Source organism: Lacerta agilis, chromosome 3 (assembly GCF_009819535.1).
Source record: "Lacerta agilis isolate rLacAgi1 chromosome 3, rLacAgi1.pri, whole genome shotgun sequence".
NCBI lineage: Eukaryota > Metazoa > Chordata > Lepidosauria > Squamata > Lacertidae > Lacerta > Lacerta agilis.
In genome coordinates, this window is record NC_046314.1 from 54,917,805 (window position 1) to 54,937,523 (window position 19,719).

Sequence of the window (19,719 nt, forward strand, 5' to 3'; positions counted from 1 at the left end):
GTGCTTTCAAATAAAATGATTAGTGCAGTCAAAACAGGAAATAATATGAGCTCAGCATTTTATAAAACATCTTTAATTCACTCTTTCTTTACATGAGTATTTATAAGCACCTTGTAATTTACTCTTGATAAAAAAAATCAACAAGAAACAGGAATGATTTTCATTAGGAAATACATCCAGGCTTAAGAATGTGCATATGAAGATAAAAGTAAAACATGGATAGTTTGCATACCAAGGCTACAACCTAATCTTGAATTGATTCAATCCATTTTGGCTTTGTCACAACACAAAGCTTCTATCAACACAATCCTAGACAACCAGTGGAGATAAAATGCATGCATCTGAAAGTTTTTACTGCAGCCAGTCATCTCACAAATGATTGTATATTGCCTGTAATAAACATTTCATAATACCGTTATTGTTATTTGTGGGGGATAGTGCTGTGTGAAACTTAGCATCTCAATTTCTTGAATTTTTTTCTTCTTCTGCTGCAAAACAGGCTCCCATCTGCTTCCATTATACATTGCTCCAGTTCTCTGTGGTTTTCCAGGCTGCCATCACTTCCTTTTTTGAAAAAAATCTGATGACCTCTTCCCCCTGAGCTTTAATTGAAGGACAGGAAGTTGGGAAGCTAGCTGAATGCCTGAGGTCAGTGACTTGTTAATTTTGGGTTTAAAGAAATCATTCATTTACTGTTGTTTTTTTTTAATTTATTGCATTTATATACCACCTTTCTGCCGAAGCACCCAAATGCTTTGCAATTTTAAAATACTAAAACAAATCATAAAAAGTATAGTAAAAATAATTTTGGGCGGGGATAAACAGCAGTCAGGCACACAGTGGAGAGCTCTCCCCCCCCCCCCGCCTTTCTGTGCTTATAAGAAAGCTGATTTGAAGACTTGTTAGATTTCAGGAAACTCAGTTCCCCAAGAAGGCAGTAGAATGCAAACAACTGGAAAGATAATTTGCAGAATGAAAGAAAGGATGGTCACAAACAGGTAATTAGAACACAACAAACCCGAATCCATGAGAATTCACCCAAATCCTCCTCCTAATAAATTATGAATGCAGTTTATTTCTTCATTAATAGTCAGTATTTTCAGAAGGAATTAGACTGAAGCACTTTCTCCGTTGCATGGCTAGCTGGGATGCCTCCAGCCTGTCAACATGAAAAGAAATGTGTTTTGTTATTTTGAAACCAAGCAATTCCTTTCTTCTTGCTCTGGCATTTCACCCATTTATTACTAACCTATTCGTTCCTTTAAAAAAATTAATGGAATTATGTCAACCATTGTTCAAGTCATAAGCACGGCGATATGTGTGCAGTTGTCATTTGATTCAGATTATTAGGACTCTGGGGGGTACTATACATGTTGAGAGAACTTTTGATTTAGACCTTCTCCAACAAAGTCATTTGCATGGATTCATTCATAAGTGTGTATACAACAACAACAACAACAAAACAACCAAACAGCAGCAAATCACCATACCAGTGTTTTCTTGGGTCTACCTATTAAAAGTCTATTTCTTTCTCTACTTCACAGAAACATACAAAAAATAAGCTACAAAAAATTGCTTACACTTGATTTCGGCACAAAAAAAGCTTTTTTTTTTTGAGAAAGAATGGTTTTGTTCAGCCATCATAAAAGGATGCAGTAAACAATAAATACAATGTGCTTTCCCCCCCTCCATATCAACATATTTACACTTTGAGTCTTGGCTTATGTTTAGATTTCTTATAAAGAACTTTGATCAGGCTGTCATTGCACATTAAAACAAATAAGCCAGTTATCATACATATATCTATATATATATTTTCTTGCAACACATGAAACCTATAGGACTATCAATCTGCACAGTTGTGTTTACTTTTTAAGAACGAAAGGGAAATAAAATGTTGACTAGAATAGATACAATGCAACAGTGGTGGTTCTAGTATAACCGAGAAACAACTGAATATACAAACACTGGAAAAATCCTACCTCCAAACAGGCAGACGTGCTCTGCCTCTGCTCTTCTTTATTTTTGTGGCACTATATGTTCATACTGTGTACAGGCATAGAAACAGTTCTTTATATATAATATTTATATAAATTAAGATACACAATTTATTAAGAAAAATACTTTTGCATTTAAAAATTAATCTCCCTCTTCACTAAAATCTTTCTTCACAGGTCAACAGCTGATGCCAAAACCGTTTATTAAATTTCGTATTATTTGTTCACTTGATTGCATCCACCCTTTTCTCACTAAGATGATTCAAGGTACTCAAGTGCAACGTCGTAGCAGAAACGATATTGCTCCTAAGGGGGGAAATGCAAAGAGTCAATCAGATCATGCATAAAAAATAAAATGAGATAAGAAGTGACATTCCTTAAAACTGCATAATTTGCTTTGACAGTATCAAGACTTTACTTTGATATGAATTTATTTTTTGTAATGCTTAGGTGTATGTGTTGCTGCTAAAGCTTGAGATGCATCTTAAAGCAAGAGGTCTAGGAATCTCTTTGTGACTATGGTTTGCATCCCTGTGATTCTTTCAGCTACTCCACCAGATAGAAAACAAACAGTTTTCATAATCAGTTTGAAGAACTTTACCGCCTCATAATGGAGAACATTCATTTTGCCAAAGTCAAACATCATCCAGCCATTAACAAACAACAGTGTCTTAATACTACAGCAAGAGACCACTCTTCTGTGCTGCTAAACTGAAAGTAACCCAAGTCCAGCTTTGCCCGTTGTGACAGGGAGCTCTGTAAGGTCAAATATCTAAGAATTTCAATTTCAATGTGTTTGGTAAGTAGAGATGTACAGCAAGAGTTTGCAGCTGGACTGTACAAAGTTATGCATTCTGAGATACGTGTTTCGCTCCAAGGTCCCACTCTCCGGGAGGAAAAGAAATTCAGATCCTCACTAAGATGAAGATTTTCTACATTCCCAAGGGAGAGACAGAGAAGTTCCCCTTGCACTCCACACTGCCCCCTCCCCAAGTCTAGAAACTAACATTGTAAGCAGGAAGTGGGGAAAGCTTTCTGAAATGTTTATTTTTTTCTGTTCTTTTTGGTTATCTGATCCATCTTACTAAATGTAGGGCAGGTAACAAAGCTACATGGTTATTCCTTGGCTTGCTTCCTCACCTAGCTTTGAACAGCTGCTGTGTTTCAAGATGGTTTCACCTACATATACTTGGACACTGAAAACATGCAACTACAGAGTAAGATTGCAATGAAATATAAGTATTTCCCCCACCCCCTTCTGTGCTAAAGATTAAATAGTAACTGTGAAATTCTAGGCAAGAAGCTTATTGATTACATTACACTGTGTATGTTCTGAAGTGATTTTAATTGGGCTCAGACAAGCTCTGCATGGGCCTCGGACTGGTATTCATTAGGTGTCCCCCCCCCCAAGTCTGCACACACTACAAAGTTACTGTTTCCCTCTGTTTACATTGCATTTCCTTTGCAATGAGATGGTGTGTATTTATTATGCCATTAATCACGGCAGACAATGAGAACGTAGTATTTGATGCAAACCGAACTGCAGTAGAATTGAAACAGCTGACTGTGATCAAGGTGGAATGGAAATTGTTGTCGTCTTATGTCCCTGCTTTTAGTTTGCTGTATCTGACACAGCTTCACGCTCTCATTGCCTCCTACCCTTCCCATAGACGTTCCTGCACCTTCCATCCTTTTTGCTTTCTTAACTTTGGGAAAGAAAAGAAAAACCCACCCACTAGCAAATATACTAATATCGATTTCTGTTTTACTGCAGGTGGTGACCATTTTAAGTGCATCCAATTGACGTGTGATCGCTGACACACGGAACCTTTTGGACCCGGAAGAAGGCAGAACAGGGGCGGGAGGCACTTATATGCACTCTGCCAATGTGCATGGGGGCCCGCGAACAGAACCCTCACACAAAATGGTCGCCATCTACATTTAGAAGATGAGTGATTCGGTAATCCTTTCTCTCCCTTCCCCCAAAGCATCAGAATAGAGCTTTCAAGGTCACCTGCCCCTTCCGTTTAAAAGGAAACAAACAGATTGAGGTGAGTTTGGCTTCTTTTTCTGGTTTTCTTTAGATGGGGCTAGTCTTACCTTACTGGTTTTTTGTGGGGTAGCCTGGTTCTTTTGTGTGTATGTATGATATATATATATATATATATATGCACATATATGTGTGTGTGTGATTCTGATGTTTCTTGTGGGTTGACTAGAAGGCAAGATCATGGGGTGAGCTAACTGGTAAGAGCGACCTTTCGCTCCCTACAACTGACTTCAGGAAGAAGTGAAAATTTCCAGAAATGCTCAGGCCATAGCGCAATTGTATTTCCTGTAAATACAGAATTCCAGCCTGGGCCTTTTAACCTCAACCAGCTTATGAGAGCAGGGGTAGTGCTAGTAAGCAAGTGACTTGTTTCTATGTTCTCTATAGCAAGAGTAGCCACATGATGCCCTCCAGATGCTGTTAAGCTCCAACTCCCATGAGCTCCAGCAAGCATGGCAACTGTCAGGGCTGAAGGGAGATAAATCCACCAGCATCTGGAGGGCATGGTGTTGGCTCTATAGACTGGTCTGTTGCCTTACTGTAGGGTCTGGACAACCTCCTTTCTGTTGAGAGCCCTCAGAGGTATTAAATCAAGGTCCTCATAACGAATGAGGGTAGGCGTGAAGCCAGTGATGGCAGGGGCCACTATCCCTTTTCTTTTTCTCTCAATCCATTTATCTTTGTTAGTTCAGCAGGAACAGATTACTCCTGCCAGAGGGCATTTGAAACTAGGCAGAGGACTGTAGGTTGCCCACCCCTGCCTTGGAGATACCTTCTCTCTTCTTTTTTCCCAAGGTATCGTGTCATCTGTAGATTATAGATTGTGATAGCTTCCTGACACCGTATACCAAATCACACAGGAAGTGAACTTTGAGGCGTTCAGTGAGTAAGGTGTAACCACAATCTTAACAGAGATTTCCCAAAGCGAGACATCCTTCAGAGGTGACAAAATGCATTGCATTTCCACAGGCATTCAGTAAATGGGGGGAGGGGTGGGGGTGTGTTTGGATGTGAATGTACATAAATAGGTTTCTGATAAAGGAGGGAAATGAATTTGGAGAGTATTTTGTCTGACCCCCTTGCTCAATACAGGATCTGCAATACAGGATGCATTTGAGGTTTTTATAGTCCCAGTTGTTTTTTATCTGTAACCACAGAGAACATTTCTATCTATGAGACTTTGTTTGGCAATACTTTAAAAAAATATTTTTGTCTGTCTACATAAAGTAACATTCCAGATTGGTAAACTTACCGGTGTTTCTACCATGTTTGGCTTACTGTTCCGCAAAGTTTTTACTGCATGGAAAACATCGATGACATTTTGCCTTTTAAGCATTTCCACTACTATGCCTATGGCACAGAACATTCCACTTCGTCCACCACCATTCCTGAGCAGGAAAAAAGAAAGAGGAGAAGAAAGAAAGGTTTAAACAGTTGTATCCGACTAAAGTTATAAAGTTACAACTGTAACCCACTCACTTGGGAGTAAGCCTCAATGAATACACTAGCCTTTACTTCTGAGTAGACATGGCTAGGAATCCACTTAGTGACATTCACTAATTTTTACTGGGTGGGTGTTACCTAACAACCCCCTCCCCAATCATTGGAAGCCCTGCTGAAGGGTTTCTGCTCATGCAACAGGGCTTTCTCCCCTCTGTCCTGAAATTGGCTTGGTCAGAGAACCTCCAGAGCTGCACAGGAGGAGGAGATAATTCAACCTGGCAAACTGATATGCTTGCACGATGGTGCATTTGAAACCTCACATATGTACTTCTAACCCTTTTAATTAGCATTAGTTTCAGATCCATGGCAATCACTGAACTCTAGGATAACCTTTGAAAAAGATTGCATTAAATAGAACATTTGATTTGGAAAATAATAGAGGAGTCTATCCTACCTCTAGCAAGTCATGCTAGAATATCCAAGGTATGGAAGCCAGTTCACAGCATGGAGATAATTAGAATTTAAGGGTGAAAATGCTATATATCACACTTACAGACAATGAATTATAGTTCTGCCTTCTCCTTCTTCACATTCTTCTTGCCACTTTCACCTGAAGAATTAACTTCAGGAACGGACCGTTTGGAGCCTGGCACATCCCTGTGAGATGCCCATCCCAAATACTGGAACTGCTGTACCATCAGATAGCCTTCCTGAGGCTGATGAGAATAAACAACATCAACAATCACAAGTAGGTAACCATTATAGAAAATCCAAAAGTTTCAGCAGAGTATAGCTTTATTAAGACCAGTTTAAAAAGCCTTCAAGGTAAGCAAGCATTCACACTTTTAATCAGGCTGGATGTAAAACAAACAAAACAGAAACGCAACTGGGAAAAGGATGTTGTAGGGTGTTAAGATGACAGTGGGGGAAAATGTTTGTGGAAATTTAACTAGGTGAGGCCACATTGGGTGAAAAAATATCCCAGGTTTCACCAAGGGCCCAGGCCAGAGAAGCATGATTGCTCATTCTTAGAGCCAAATACTTTGCTTTCTTGCATTTCCTCTTCAGTGGGATGGTTTTCGTTTAGTGTATATTACAGTGCAATTTAATTGCACCATGGTGGCAAATGAGACTTTTCGAACTATTTTGAAAACCCATAGCTAGTTGTGTGTATTTTTTAAAAACATGTTTTACTTAGTGTTGAAGTAAATAAACATGACTCCTGTGTTAACCATTAGCATATTACTTACCCTTGTTAAATTGCATATCCTGAAATTCTGTTTATTACATCACAATCCATTGAGCAAGACATGCATTCCACCTGGATGGGGCCATATCTCAGCAATCCTTCATCTGGCCAATACTGTGGACAGCCCTGCATGATATTTAATAGGTAAACTAAATTATAGCTAGCATTGCACATGTATTTTGTGTCAAGCAATCAATGCTTGATAATTGCACAACTGCAAGACAGACATTACTGCATTGCTCCATCTTTGCAGGATGAGGCAGTGTATTACCTCAGACCTTGCTGAAGGAGCCAAGAGTTCCCCATATTTGGTTAACATGGTACCCCAAGGTGTAGATCAATACAGTTAGAAACACTATTAGCTGCCACCAGGGGCTGTTTGGGGTTAGAAAGATTTATTTAGTGGCTAGTATTAGTTTGCAGTGCTAGTTACTTTGATGTGTGTTGTATTCTATGATTATAAGTGGATCTAGAATTGTATAGTACATGCAGGCCTTATTCCCCTAGTATAAAGTGGTACATTCCAGGAAAATTTTACCACCTGATTACATCTTCTTCTAGATCACCCTTCCTCAATATACTGCCCTGCAGATGTTGTTGGATTCCAAGTCACATCAGTCACAGCCAAGATTGGCATAGATGATGGACCCTGTACTCCAAAACATTGGAGTGTTCCAGTTTGGGGATCAGTGGTTTACAGTGTCTCACATCCATTATCATTAAGAACTCACCTGTGATAAATCAACTTCATTTAACATCACAAGAGAGGTACAACCATAGTCGTATACTAATCGCCAAAATCTTTCACAGTGTTTGGTAGAGGGTGCATGTGTGACAATGAAAGCAGCAGGTTGCCTGTAGCTCTGCATTTAAAAAGAAAAGAAAAATAGTAAACAAAGAGGAATTGAAATCAAGAAACAATCATGCCACTCCCCAGCACATAGAGCATGCTCAACATTATATATGAAAACAAGATAAAACGCCACAAAAAACCTCAACATATTTTCTTGAAAGACAGCCTTTACTTATTTCATTAGAATTAATTTCCAAGAAAGTGCACATAGTATCAACCTTCGGCTCTGAGCCCTTCAGGTTGTTTAGGTTAAGGGAGAATTTGTTCAGACATCCATGAAACTACCTACAGTACAACAAACAATGCCTTGGGCTCTTTGTAGAAGGAAGCTAAGGGTTGTAAAATACAGCCAGAGTTGGTAACGTAAACATCCCTTTCTCTCTTTGTTATCCATTACAGTGGTACCCTCGACTACGAAGTTAATGCGTTCGAAGGCGCCCTCGTAAGTTGAAATCTTCGTAAGTCGAAGGCGCCACTCTCCAAACAGCAAAAAAAAAGTATGTCGAAAAAACCACATTCAAAACTTCGTAAGTCGAGGTATCGTGCCGCCGCTTTCCCTTCGCAAGTCCGAAAAGCGGTGGCCATTTTTTTTTTGCTTCCGGAACTCATTCGGAAGTCGAAAAAAGTAAGTTGAGTCGCTCGTAAGTCGAGGTACCACTGTATAATTAATGTAAGTTTTATATCAAAATCTCCCAAATTTGGAAACTTATTTATACATTCTAACTGTTTGGGGAACTGGAGAAGGCTTTAATATAGGAAGAGAACACAGGGCTCTCTGGCTCACTTTGGTCTACAATGTCTGGCAGTGATTCTCCAGGGCTTCTGACAGGAGTGTGAGCCTTATCTGGTGATTAAATCTGGAAGCATTTTCATGCAGAATATATGCTCTACCATGGGACTATGAACCTTCCCCATTGGACACATGTATTGGCATACAACAAACTAAACTTTGCATGTACAGATGGTAGCAGCTATGCAGTATGTTGAACTGAGTATTATTTCTTGCTAATCCATTATTTCTCCTGGGACTGCACTCATTAGTAAAAGACAATTGCTAGAACTGGCTGCAAATTAACATACAAATCATGAAAGTCCTTCTAGAGTTTTCTTTTGTGAATTTTCAATTTCAACAAGCTACTGAAAGCATGAAAAACTCAGATTGGAAGTCAAAGAGAACCACCACTGTGCAACCCATTTTACCAAACAATGCAAGAAAGCCAACAATATTTCTTTAACTAGCAATATTTCTTTTAACCAGCTTTAGGGTAGCAATTATTATTTTCAACTTTACGACACATCATTTCAAAGCATGTTACATAGACAAAGGAAACAGTTCTTACGTCCATAAGGGCAGCATTGATATAGTGCTGCTCTCTCCATCAATAGTAATTAAGAAAGGCAGACATCTGTCAGGTGGCAGCATATCCATAAAGCGGTTCTTGTCATGATTCCTTGGCAGGCATGCTATGCTGCAGTCTTCAGCTTGCAGCCGAGGAGTCACTGAATTCAGGGTCTAGAGGGCAAAGGAAATCTTTGGTACGATATAGCTCACCCCACACCAGAACAGATTCATGAATAGATTTGGGCACTAAATAGCATTGCTAGGTCGGACTGCTGTTATCCTTCCTTGAGTTGTAATGCGTTTCAGCCATGACAGGGAGTGAAATGAATTATCTGCTTTGGTTCTCAATCTGCATTCCGCCCAAAACGAAGAAAAGAAAGCATTGTGTGAAATTCATGCAAAGTGTTCCACACTTATTTAAAATGCAGAATCACCCCTGGCAGGCCGAAGGTCACTGCTGTTCAAACAAATTGGCAGCCTGTGGCAATTACAATCAGACAATTGTACTCCACATTTATAGATGACTTTTGTAAAGCACATAATGAAAGAACTAGGTTATACATTAGGCTCAATGCAAGGAGGTGGCCAAAGGTTGTGAATCTGATATACAAACTGGGAGAAATTATATATAACTAGAAGCAAAAATAATGCTGGTATATAAAAGCTACCAGCAACTGAAAATACCTGAAATTCATCTTTGAGATGTGAAGAGTTTGTCTGAGAGTCTATTCTAATCATATCAAAATATGCAGCTTTGAATTCACAGACAGGGATGGCAGTTCACCACATAAGCAGGCTTCCAAAATTGCATCATGAATAAAGATATACTGCTCCTGCCAAGAAGGAACAGAAGAATAGTCTAGCAGTTTTTTTTTAAAGTCACAAAATCTCTCTTTTAGATACCTTCTCACTTCTTATTCAAGGAAGCTTAACTCAATCCATTTTTTATACTGCTTAAGCGCCTTAAGTACAGTCCATTCCTTAACTAGGATTCACTTAATCAGGGCGATTTCCTGAGAATGGCAATTTTTTAAATCTAGAAATAGCAAAGGCATCAGTAATTTGCTGAAGCCAGAGATTTAATGTTGTGTGTGTGTGTGGGTGTTTTCCATTTTTATGTTTCTGCCAGCCAACCAAATTTGCTTGTTACTGGAAACAGCATTAAAAATACATAGCTCTGGATAAATGCTCTGAACATTTCCACATGCCAATAACTATCAGCAGGGGATATACACACAAACCATTTTGGTTCAGCAGCTCTATAACTATTTTAAACCTCTTTCATGCCCACCTCCCCATTAGTACTTGGGCCTGCACCAGTTTGCTCATTCGTGCTTAGGGGAGTGTCCTGATAGAAGCAAAGATTCTGTGTTATTTCTAGGACACCCAGGGCAAAATGTATCTAAGAACTGGGACCCCCATTTATTAAGAGCAGAGGAGCACTGACCTCAGTCTGTACCATATTGATGCGGCGTGAGCGTAATGCTATTGACACAATTGTAGATGTCCCACACACCTTCTCTTTCTGCCCATGTCTAGCATTATGTCAATGACAATGTAACAGCCAGTTCTTCCAGCTCCAGCACTAGAACGATTCAGAAAATGGTTTACAGAGTATTTCCGCACTTAAAATCACAACTCCCTCTAACAAATTAAAAATCCTAGTCATTATATAGGCACACATTCTATTCTAAGAACCCTTTCTTTTGTTGGTAGTTGTAGTAGTAATAACAGTATTAGTAATAAACTGGAAATAATAATAATAATAATAATAATAATAATAATAATAATAATAATAATAATAATGTTGGGCAATACTGATGTGTTCTTGTGTGGTTTTCATTCACTTGCATTTCCAGAAGAATATATGAAAAAGATTTTCATATATCCAAACCATACTCATACCTCAATGTAGCTGAAAACTATAGATCACATAAAATAGAAACTGACTGAGTAGGACAATCAGGAAGCCTGGACGTTGGGCGATAGTATCATTAAGCTACGTCTATTAAAGTGACAGTTGAGAAAGAATAAACCAAGTTGAGAAAAGTAAACAAAGACCGAATCACACAGTGTCCACACACACTAAGACAACTTCACAGGAGACTACAGTTCATGCACACATTGAGAAGTTATAGAAAGTGCATCTACCTCTTCTCTACACACCTGCAATGCACAACCAATAGGCCCAGCACTAGGGGGATTGGAGAGTTTAACACGGCGTATAAATGAAAGAAGGCCTGTTGCATTGTAAGGGACTCCATGATCTGGCCAGCCAGTAAAGTGGAACTGTTTAACTTCACGGATTTCGTTGTAACCTCTCTGTCAAAATTGAAAAACAAAAAGCAGACAATATTTTTTGTTCATCTGAGGATTAGGGAGCAGGGAAGACATTCAAATCAAAATATTGAATTTTGAGACAAGCACAACATCTACCAGAATCAATAAACATTTTTGTTAGTATTCTAAGCCAAAAATGTGACAACTGTTGCTTAAAATGGGACTTCTACAATTGAATTTATGTGCGACTATAAATATAATCTGTCAGTTGATCTTTATCAGCTTTCCTTCATAAACCCAATATAATATTGAATGCGGCACTATTTTCTCGTCGTATCTGAAAATTGTACATTTACAGAGCCAATGCTGCATGTATTATAAAATTACAACAGCATATGAAAAGGCTTTCCCAAGAAGCTAAGCATGAAACACATGTGCTAGCCTGGAAGTAAAGACGACAGTGCAAAACTGTTCTTAAGGAAAGCAGCCCTGAGGAGTTAAAGACTTAACTGAAATAGTACATAAATGGCAAGACTACATTAGAAATGGATGAAGCTTTACACTAGAGTAACTGACCCGGCCTAATCACAGAGCTACAAGATACTTCATGGAAGACAGAATGATGATTTAAAAAATGCTCCAAAATAAAAAGTGAAAATAAAACAAATGCAGATGAATAATATGCAACTTGCGTAGATGATGGAAATAAAAAGTAGTGAGGATTATAAACTACCACAGCCGCCCTCCCTTCCTCTTCTCTGTTGCTGCTACAAGATCAGAAGCATGTGCTTCCATTGCTAAACAAGCTACTTTCCCCATTAAATCCAAACTTAGGAGTTGTGCTTTCTTTGAACTATAGTGCAAACAAGCTAGGATCAACCATAGTTTCAGACTCTGATTGTTCATTAACTTGAGTTTAAACAAACTACAGTTCATCAAGTTCAGACTTTAAAGCATTTGATCATGGTTTGTTCTGAGTGAAACAAAATACAATCACTGGTTTGGATTCAATGATAAGCCAAGTGTCATAGTTACTGGTCTCACTCGCTGAATGCAGCCAAGGAAGGAATCAACAAATGAAACTCATATGCGTTACTATAAGGGGCTAGTAAAAAATCCAAAACTTGCAGCTTAGATAACAAAATGCTTACATTTGGTTTAACCAAAGTATTATGTAAGTAAAAAAAGGTAAAGGACCCCTGGATGGTTAAGTCCAGTCAAAGGCAATTATTGGGTGTGCACTCATTCGCTTTTCAGGCAAAGGTAGCTGGCGTTTGCCCACAGACAGCTTTCCAGGTCATGTGGCCAGCATGACTAAACTGCTACTGGCACATGGAGCACCATGACGAGTGCCAGACCGCAAGGAAATGCCGTTTACCTTCCTGCCACAGCAGTATCATTTATCTACTTGTACTGATATATTTTAGAACTGCTAGGTTGGCAGTAGCTAGGACCGAGCAACGGGAGCTCACCCTTTCACACGGATTTGAACTGTTAACCTTCTGATTGGCAAGCCCAAGAGGCTCTGTGGTTAGACCACAGTGCCACCACATAATAGGGACTATTATGTAAGTATTACATTTTGTGAGCTGCTCTGGGGGGCCTGTTTTGCCCAAAAGTTAGCATAGAAATACATTTTAACATAACAACATAATGTAACCTAGTGGCAAAATAGTTTGAGAAATATTTTAAAGAGAGCATAGGCAAAATGAATTGATATGAGAATAAAGAAGTCAACATGTGAGTCGTTAATGGATGTAGATACGGGATTGTAAGGACAGAAGTATTGGCAGGGCATCATATGGCATATATGATCATAGCACCAACATTTGCTAAACTTGCAATACATTTGTATACATAATAGTTTTAGATATACTTACCCTTTCAAGGGTAAATGTCCTGACCACATATTCAGCAAGCGGTTCTACTTCCACACAAGTAACTTTGAAGTCCCCATACACTTCAGTGTCATCAGGCCAATACTTGTAGCATTTAACCTGCAAAGAAAGTTTTGAAATGAATGAAACAAACAATGAAGATGCTTCAAAAATAAAGGAATCAAGTTTTAGGGGGTGATCCTATGGCAAGATCCCCTGGAGTGAGTAGCTTAGGATGCAGCGGATTTCCAGCTCAGCAAGCTGATGCCTGGGTCAACCAGAGTTAAATCCCCAATCCCAGTTGAGCCAAGCTTAATCTCATCCTGGGGTAGGAGCAGAGAGGGAGGACTTAGATCGGGTCCTAAGCCCATTTACTTCAGTCACCTGACCTTGCAACTCAGTATAAAAGGCTATCTTACAGGCTTGTTTCCCTATGCTAGGCTTAAGCAAGGAAGAGCAGAGCAGCAGCAGCAGCAGTCTTGTAACTGAATGGGGTTTGGATCTGGTACAACCTTACTCTGTCTTAAATTATACTTGCTTGCATTTTACATCAGCTTTTTGAAGATAGTATTGCTCCCTTACTCTAATCGAGCATTCTTTTTTTCTTTTTTTAACCCTGGCTACATCAGATGTTACCTTTTTTTCCTTTAAAAGGAAATGTTTACCTACATATTTCATTTTTTCACAATCGTTTTTTTTCTGTTTTCTGAACCATTTCTCAGTTTTTTCTTACTTGCACCATCAAATGCCCATCTTTTATTTGTATGCCATTACAATAAGCAGAGAAAGGCTGAACACAGTTTAGGGCCTTCAGGAAGAGTATAGCACAATGGTAAATAACCACAAAGTCTTTAGCAAACTGGTCAGATAGTGTTGGACTTGGAGCTACACTCAATTCTCTTCATTAATCCAGTACTTTTATCATTTGTGCTCTTCAATACGTGCTATAGTTGATTAATGCTTTGTTGAACAAGTTCATAGGGGGGAAATGATATTGTGGTTTCTTGCCCCATATATGTTTATCTCATCTCTAGGTCCTTGGTGTGCTTACACACAGGTGTACACATAATGTGACTCAATTTAAATCACATGATTGATATACAACATATATCAAGAAATTGGGGGTATGTGTGCTGGATTTTAAGCACACAAGCCCTTTGACATGTTACACACATATGAATCAGGGAGAACAAGCTCAGTAGGGTTCCTGGCTCTCATCTAGGGAGATGGTAATCTGTTCTGGCATCTTTAATTTCAAATTCTAGTGCCTTTATTTCAAAAGCACTGCTTCAATTTTCATTAGCAAAACATTTCAGTGTTCCATGTGTTTCCTAAGGTTTCAGAGCTTTCTAAGTTACTACTTACCCGTCCAAACCTCAACTAAATTTGTAACCATAACAATACACGCAGATTGTTCCTGCCATATCATTCTCCAGAAATCGTACACTGTTTCATGGACTGGACCTGAAAAGAAAATGCTCTTAAATAAATGTAAAGTAACTACCAAGCCACCGATCTCTAAATACCTGCCAGTTATTTCCTAGGTATGAAGGACTCCAGTAATCCTCCCCAAATGACTGCACATTTATAACTTATGTATCATTAGTGCTTAAATATCTCACTTAAACCAGATTATTAGGATTTTTTTAACAAAAAAATGAAGTAGGCATTAAGACTCTTTAACTTGGCATTATGCAAAAAAAAAAAAAAAAACACTGAAGAACTAAAAATTAGTAGTTTTAATATGGGTTCATTGGCACATGAAAAGTCATCTTAACATAGTCTTTACTGAAAACTCTATTTGTCCTGCTCTCCTGCTGTCATTTTATTACAGACAACAGAACTTCATGTTCTGTCCATGATAGAACTTTGCACTTAATTAAAATCCAGCCATCTTCTTTCCCCGTAGGATGAATTTCATTGGCAGTGGCCCCTTAAGTTTCAGTCTAGTACCTTAACGTAATAAGCCCTGCTTCGATTCTAATTCTAATTAATTTATATCCCCTTCTTAAATTAATGTAGGGTAACACCATCAATGACTATTAGTCAGGACAGGTTCAAGACAGTGTATAACTGAAAACTAGCTGCTAGGAAGCAAGAGCAGGCAAGGGTTATTGCCCCCATGTCCTCCATGTGTGCTTTCTCTAGACACTGAATTGGCCACTGTAGGAAATAGGATGTTGGGATAAGACTGGCCTTTGGTCCATTTCCGCAGGGATATTTTTATGTTCCAAGGGAATGACAGCACTAGATAAAATAAAAATTGTTAGGTAGTACATTAGGCCTGTCCTAAACTAAGCGACAAGAAGTTGGAAACAACATCTATGCTTACATTTTGAACACAGCTAGAGTTGTTGTGTGTTTTCCCCCTCAGGATCTTTACAGACACTTTGCTATGCAATTCTTAAGCTGATCAAACAGCTGCATCTCTATTTTGTTACTTGTACCTACAGTGGACTATAGTAAACATTTTGCAGCCAGCATTAAGGGCAACTATATTTGGAGATGAAACTTAACCAACAGTATTTAATAGTACTTAATTTTATATAGCTCACACAATTATAATCCGAGATGCTAAATTACTTAAATACTTAGGCTCTGATTTTAGTTAGCTATTATTTTCAAGGTTCTCCTACTGTAAAATGTGTTCCATGGGTTCAGCTAAGCACTGAAGAGATAGAAATCTTTTCAAGCTTAATAGGGCAAAATTCACTGCAGTAATAGTTAATGCTTCATTATATTCTCCAGAAATGATAACCTTAAATTAATTATGTCCCAAATTATTAATAAGAGTTTATGCTATGACTAGGGAGGCACTTCAGATAAGACAGAAGCCTTGCTTCTTTGAGACAAATTATCTTTCTTTCATGATTATTGTGCCTGGTTGTAACTATTACCGAGTTGATATAGGTGTAAAAAACAAAAATTAAAAACAAGGATCCATGACTCCAATACAGAGCCCCACACTCACTGCAACTAGGGAAGGGGTTTGCCCTGAAAGAAACACCAAACTGTTTGAATGTACCAATTGAAACACTCCAACAAGCAACCCTCCACCCCTCTCGCCAAACTACCCCCCCCCCCACACTTTGGCACAAGGGCTAACATGCAGTCGAAGGCTCCTAATCCAACAGGAGAAACCTTGTGGTGTCTCTTTTTTGCTGTGCAGAGCATTGTTGCTTGCCAGGGGTCATGCGGCAGCCTTTCTCCAGGTCAGGTTTTTGTGACATGAAGAAGGAGCAGGGTTAGGAGTAGAAGCATACTCTCACAACCTGCCACACAATGGCTGGAGTAACCCTTCAGATTCTGTCCAAAATGACACTTAAATTGTACAGTATGGCAGATACTCTGCAAACTCTTACCTTGGGTTGCGATGTAGTGACTAGGCCTTTGGTATCCCTGAAACAGCAAAATAAGTTGATTTCTACAATGGACTATTATTAGCTTTTGAAAGTAGAATACAGTAGGGAAAATGAAGGCACACCCAAGACATTTGTAGGCATCCTTTTCAACATATGGTAGTCGGAGCTGAAGTCAGCTTATATTGCCTAGTTTCAACTAATTTTTTTTTTTAAAAAAACTTCCAAGTAAAGTGCTGGAACAGAAATGAAGTCCAATTGATTTCAAATGGTTTCATTTCTGAGTGAATGTGCTTAAGACTGGATGAAAATGTCATATCACCTAATACAACATGTACTTTACGTAATATTAGATCAATGCTTCCTAATAGGTGTCATGTGAAATCTACAACTGGATCTCTGCTAGCATTAGTTCAGTGTTGAAACTATACACTTTGCCTTCACTTTTTATGACTGAAATAGTTCTGTTTGCTGCTCCACATAATAAGCCGCAAAACAACCACACTTAATTAGCAAAAACTAACTTCCACTATGAATGCGCAAAAAATATTAGAGCCATAAATAACAAGCAGAACAGCTGAATGTTAGAGCTGGACAATGTGTATTTGTGCACAAATTCAAAATCTACATGCAATGTTGTAAAAAATACTTGGTGCAGTTATATAAACCAAATTTTAGAATTAAAACAAATTGTGTGCATATATAATACTTTATATAAAGACATGTATATACACATGCACATATAGTACTACTGAATTTTTCTACGCTATCATTTTCAAACATTGGAGAGAGCTCCACACTATTCAGTGTATTAAAACTACAAAAATAAGTAATAATAACTAGAACCCATGGAAATTATTTCCAATTGCCATTTTTTTGTTAATAGCATGGCATAGCATTGTAAGAAAAAGTAAGCAATTTAGTAGTGCTGGCTTGCAAGGAAAAGTAGCTGTATCCCCTTGTATACAAATGTGAGGTATGAACCTTATATGCAGTGCTAAAGCTCTTGTAAACACCTTCTTCTCCAATGTTCCCTCAATAATTATTATGTATTATTCTTGTTCTTAAAAATACTTCTGGAGAAATCAACTTTTTGTAATTTTCCTCTTATGAAACACATTCTACTGAATTGCTTGAGCTGGGAAATTGCTGCTATGAAATGAACACCCAAAGAGAACTTGATATTCAAATAGATTATATGTTTATGAATTTATTTTAGTGCACAATTTAAATTTTTGTTGTAATAAATTAATTAGTTCCATTTTGCATATTCTTGTAAAATAATATTTCTGTTTCCTTAGACAGAATTGTGTCCCTCTGCATTTAACCAAGAACCTTTGATGGTTTTAATAAGAGGACTTCATGCAAAGGTCCCTAAAAATTAGAGTGAGTTGCATGTGCTAGGCCACTGATTTCCTTTTTAGAGAACAATACTTCTGCAAAGCCACAAATTTTATATTGACACTTCTTAACAACAAACTGCTGTGTCACTTCCCAGTAAGGCATACCACATTCATGGGTCTTAACATATGTTGTATTGGATTTAGTCACGCTTAGATTTAATGGATCTCCACTGTGACTGAGGCTAAAATCTGAACCCTATTTGCCTGGGAGTAAGCCCCACCAAATTCAACAAGACTTCTGAGTAGGCATGGTGCAGATTGCACTTTAAATTGCCTATTCTCCAATTTTCACCTAGTTTCAGTGAAATCATATTTAAACCCATTTTTTTTCATTATTTCCATTTGTTTCTCTTGAATAGATATATATTTTGTGTCTCCAAAACATGTCCATACTTGTCCAAGACATAATCTCTGGTGGAATCATGAAGCACACATTATGGGTTGTGTGAACACCCAGAACAAAAGGTGTGGGGGCAGGCGAAAGGGAAAAAAAGGAGAGAAACTCCTTGTGGTAATGGGACGGCATCAGTGGATACAACCTATGTCTCTAAATATATATGTTTGTGTATATACTATATATACCATTACTGAATTGTCCCTAGCCCATAAGAAAAGTGATCATGACTGGACTCCCTTTAACAAAAGGAGACAATTCACCACCATCAAGGACCCCTTTCATATCATAACCAGGTCTCTTCAGAAGCAGCACTATACACCAAACTATCCAGCTTCTCACATGAAAATGGAATGCAAAATAAAAGCTACTGACCAAAGCAAACAAAAATAATACTCAAGCAAAATGCGATTTTTCTTTAACAGATAAGGTCAGCTGGTTTAGCTGATGGTTTTCATGACTGCACTATAGGACTATCTAACTTTTAAAATACAGGTACAAACATAAATTATTAACACAAAGGAACATTTAAAAGACCAGATATATAAATGGGATTAATTAAATGAGGCATGCACATATATCTAGTAATAAAAATTAGAAGAGTAACACAACTGAGGATGTTTGCTATATTAAATAGTCATAACAGGATGCTGTTATTCACATATAGTGGTACTTACATCCCTGTACAGCCAAATCTACAGCCCAAATCAAAGTCAGATGTGAAAGAAAGCACAACAATGTCAGTGAGTACTAGGACGGAGAACAAGGAAAAGTGTACATTTTGTTCTTAATTGGGGGGGGGGGGGAAGCTGTCATTCAGTTTGTAGGAATTGCATGCAAAAAAGTTTCACAGAGAGAAGCTGGAAAGAAAAAGACCAAGCTATATCATCTACTTACATCAATGTAATTAGCATTAATGTAGTCTGAAGAAGGATCATCTTCCACAGGTTGTAATATCACTCTGGAGTGGTCATCTGTAAATATATTGTGCGAGTCAAAACTTGTCCAGAACAAATGTACAATAGGTATGGATGGATGTACACAGATGACAGAAGGGACTGGACTAGCAGATATTAGCATCTAACAAAACAGACATTTTAGTGGATGCCTTTAATCCAGGGATTGCCAACATGATCCCCTCCAAATGTTTCAGGAGAAAGTCCTGACAATAGACCAAGCTGGCTGGTGGAGTCCAGAAACATCTGGAGGGCCCTACATTGACTACTCTGGTGTTTAAACATTCACCTGAGCAGAAGCAACACATTTCTTTTTTTAGGAGTTCCACTGAAATATGTGTATATGCAATGGATGATGATAAATAGGGGCATATATAGCTGTCTTAAACGAGACTTCATAGCTTAGTTCAGTCTTTGGTGCATGACAGCTACTTTAAATAGTTCCATGTGGCAGCTGCTTCATTGTGATGAGCTTTAGCTCAAAAGCAACCTGTCATATGAGAAATTTACTTTTAA

General features: G+C 38.3%; 1 protein-coding gene across 1 annotated transcript in view; it reads right to left on the reverse strand.

The window, feature by feature from the left end:
• Positions 1–1,716: 1,716 nt before the first annotated feature.
• The window catches only part of PTPRK (protein tyrosine phosphatase receptor type K), a 332,596-nt gene continuing 314,593 nt past the window's right edge, over positions 1,717–19,719 (reverse strand). The window contains 20 exon segments of the mRNA XM_033143751.1: positions 1,717–2,303; positions 5,300–5,435; positions 6,044–6,096; positions 6,099–6,206; positions 6,741–6,766; positions 6,769–6,865; positions 7,471–7,602; positions 8,933–8,961; positions 8,964–9,105; positions 9,619–9,716; positions 9,719–9,767; positions 10,382–10,417; positions 10,419–10,463; positions 10,465–10,519; positions 11,101–11,114; positions 11,116–11,256; positions 13,095–13,211; positions 14,467–14,555; positions 16,454–16,490; positions 19,145–19,221. Coding sequence (XP_032999642.1) covers positions 2,250–2,303; positions 5,300–5,435; positions 6,044–6,096; positions 6,099–6,206; positions 6,741–6,766; positions 6,769–6,865; positions 7,471–7,602; positions 8,933–8,961; positions 8,964–9,105; positions 9,619–9,716; positions 9,719–9,767; positions 10,382–10,417; positions 10,419–10,463; positions 10,465–10,519; positions 11,101–11,114; positions 11,116–11,256; positions 13,095–13,211; positions 14,467–14,555; positions 16,454–16,490; positions 19,145–19,221 — 1,535 coding nt within the window. The 3' untranslated portion in view covers positions 1,717–2,249.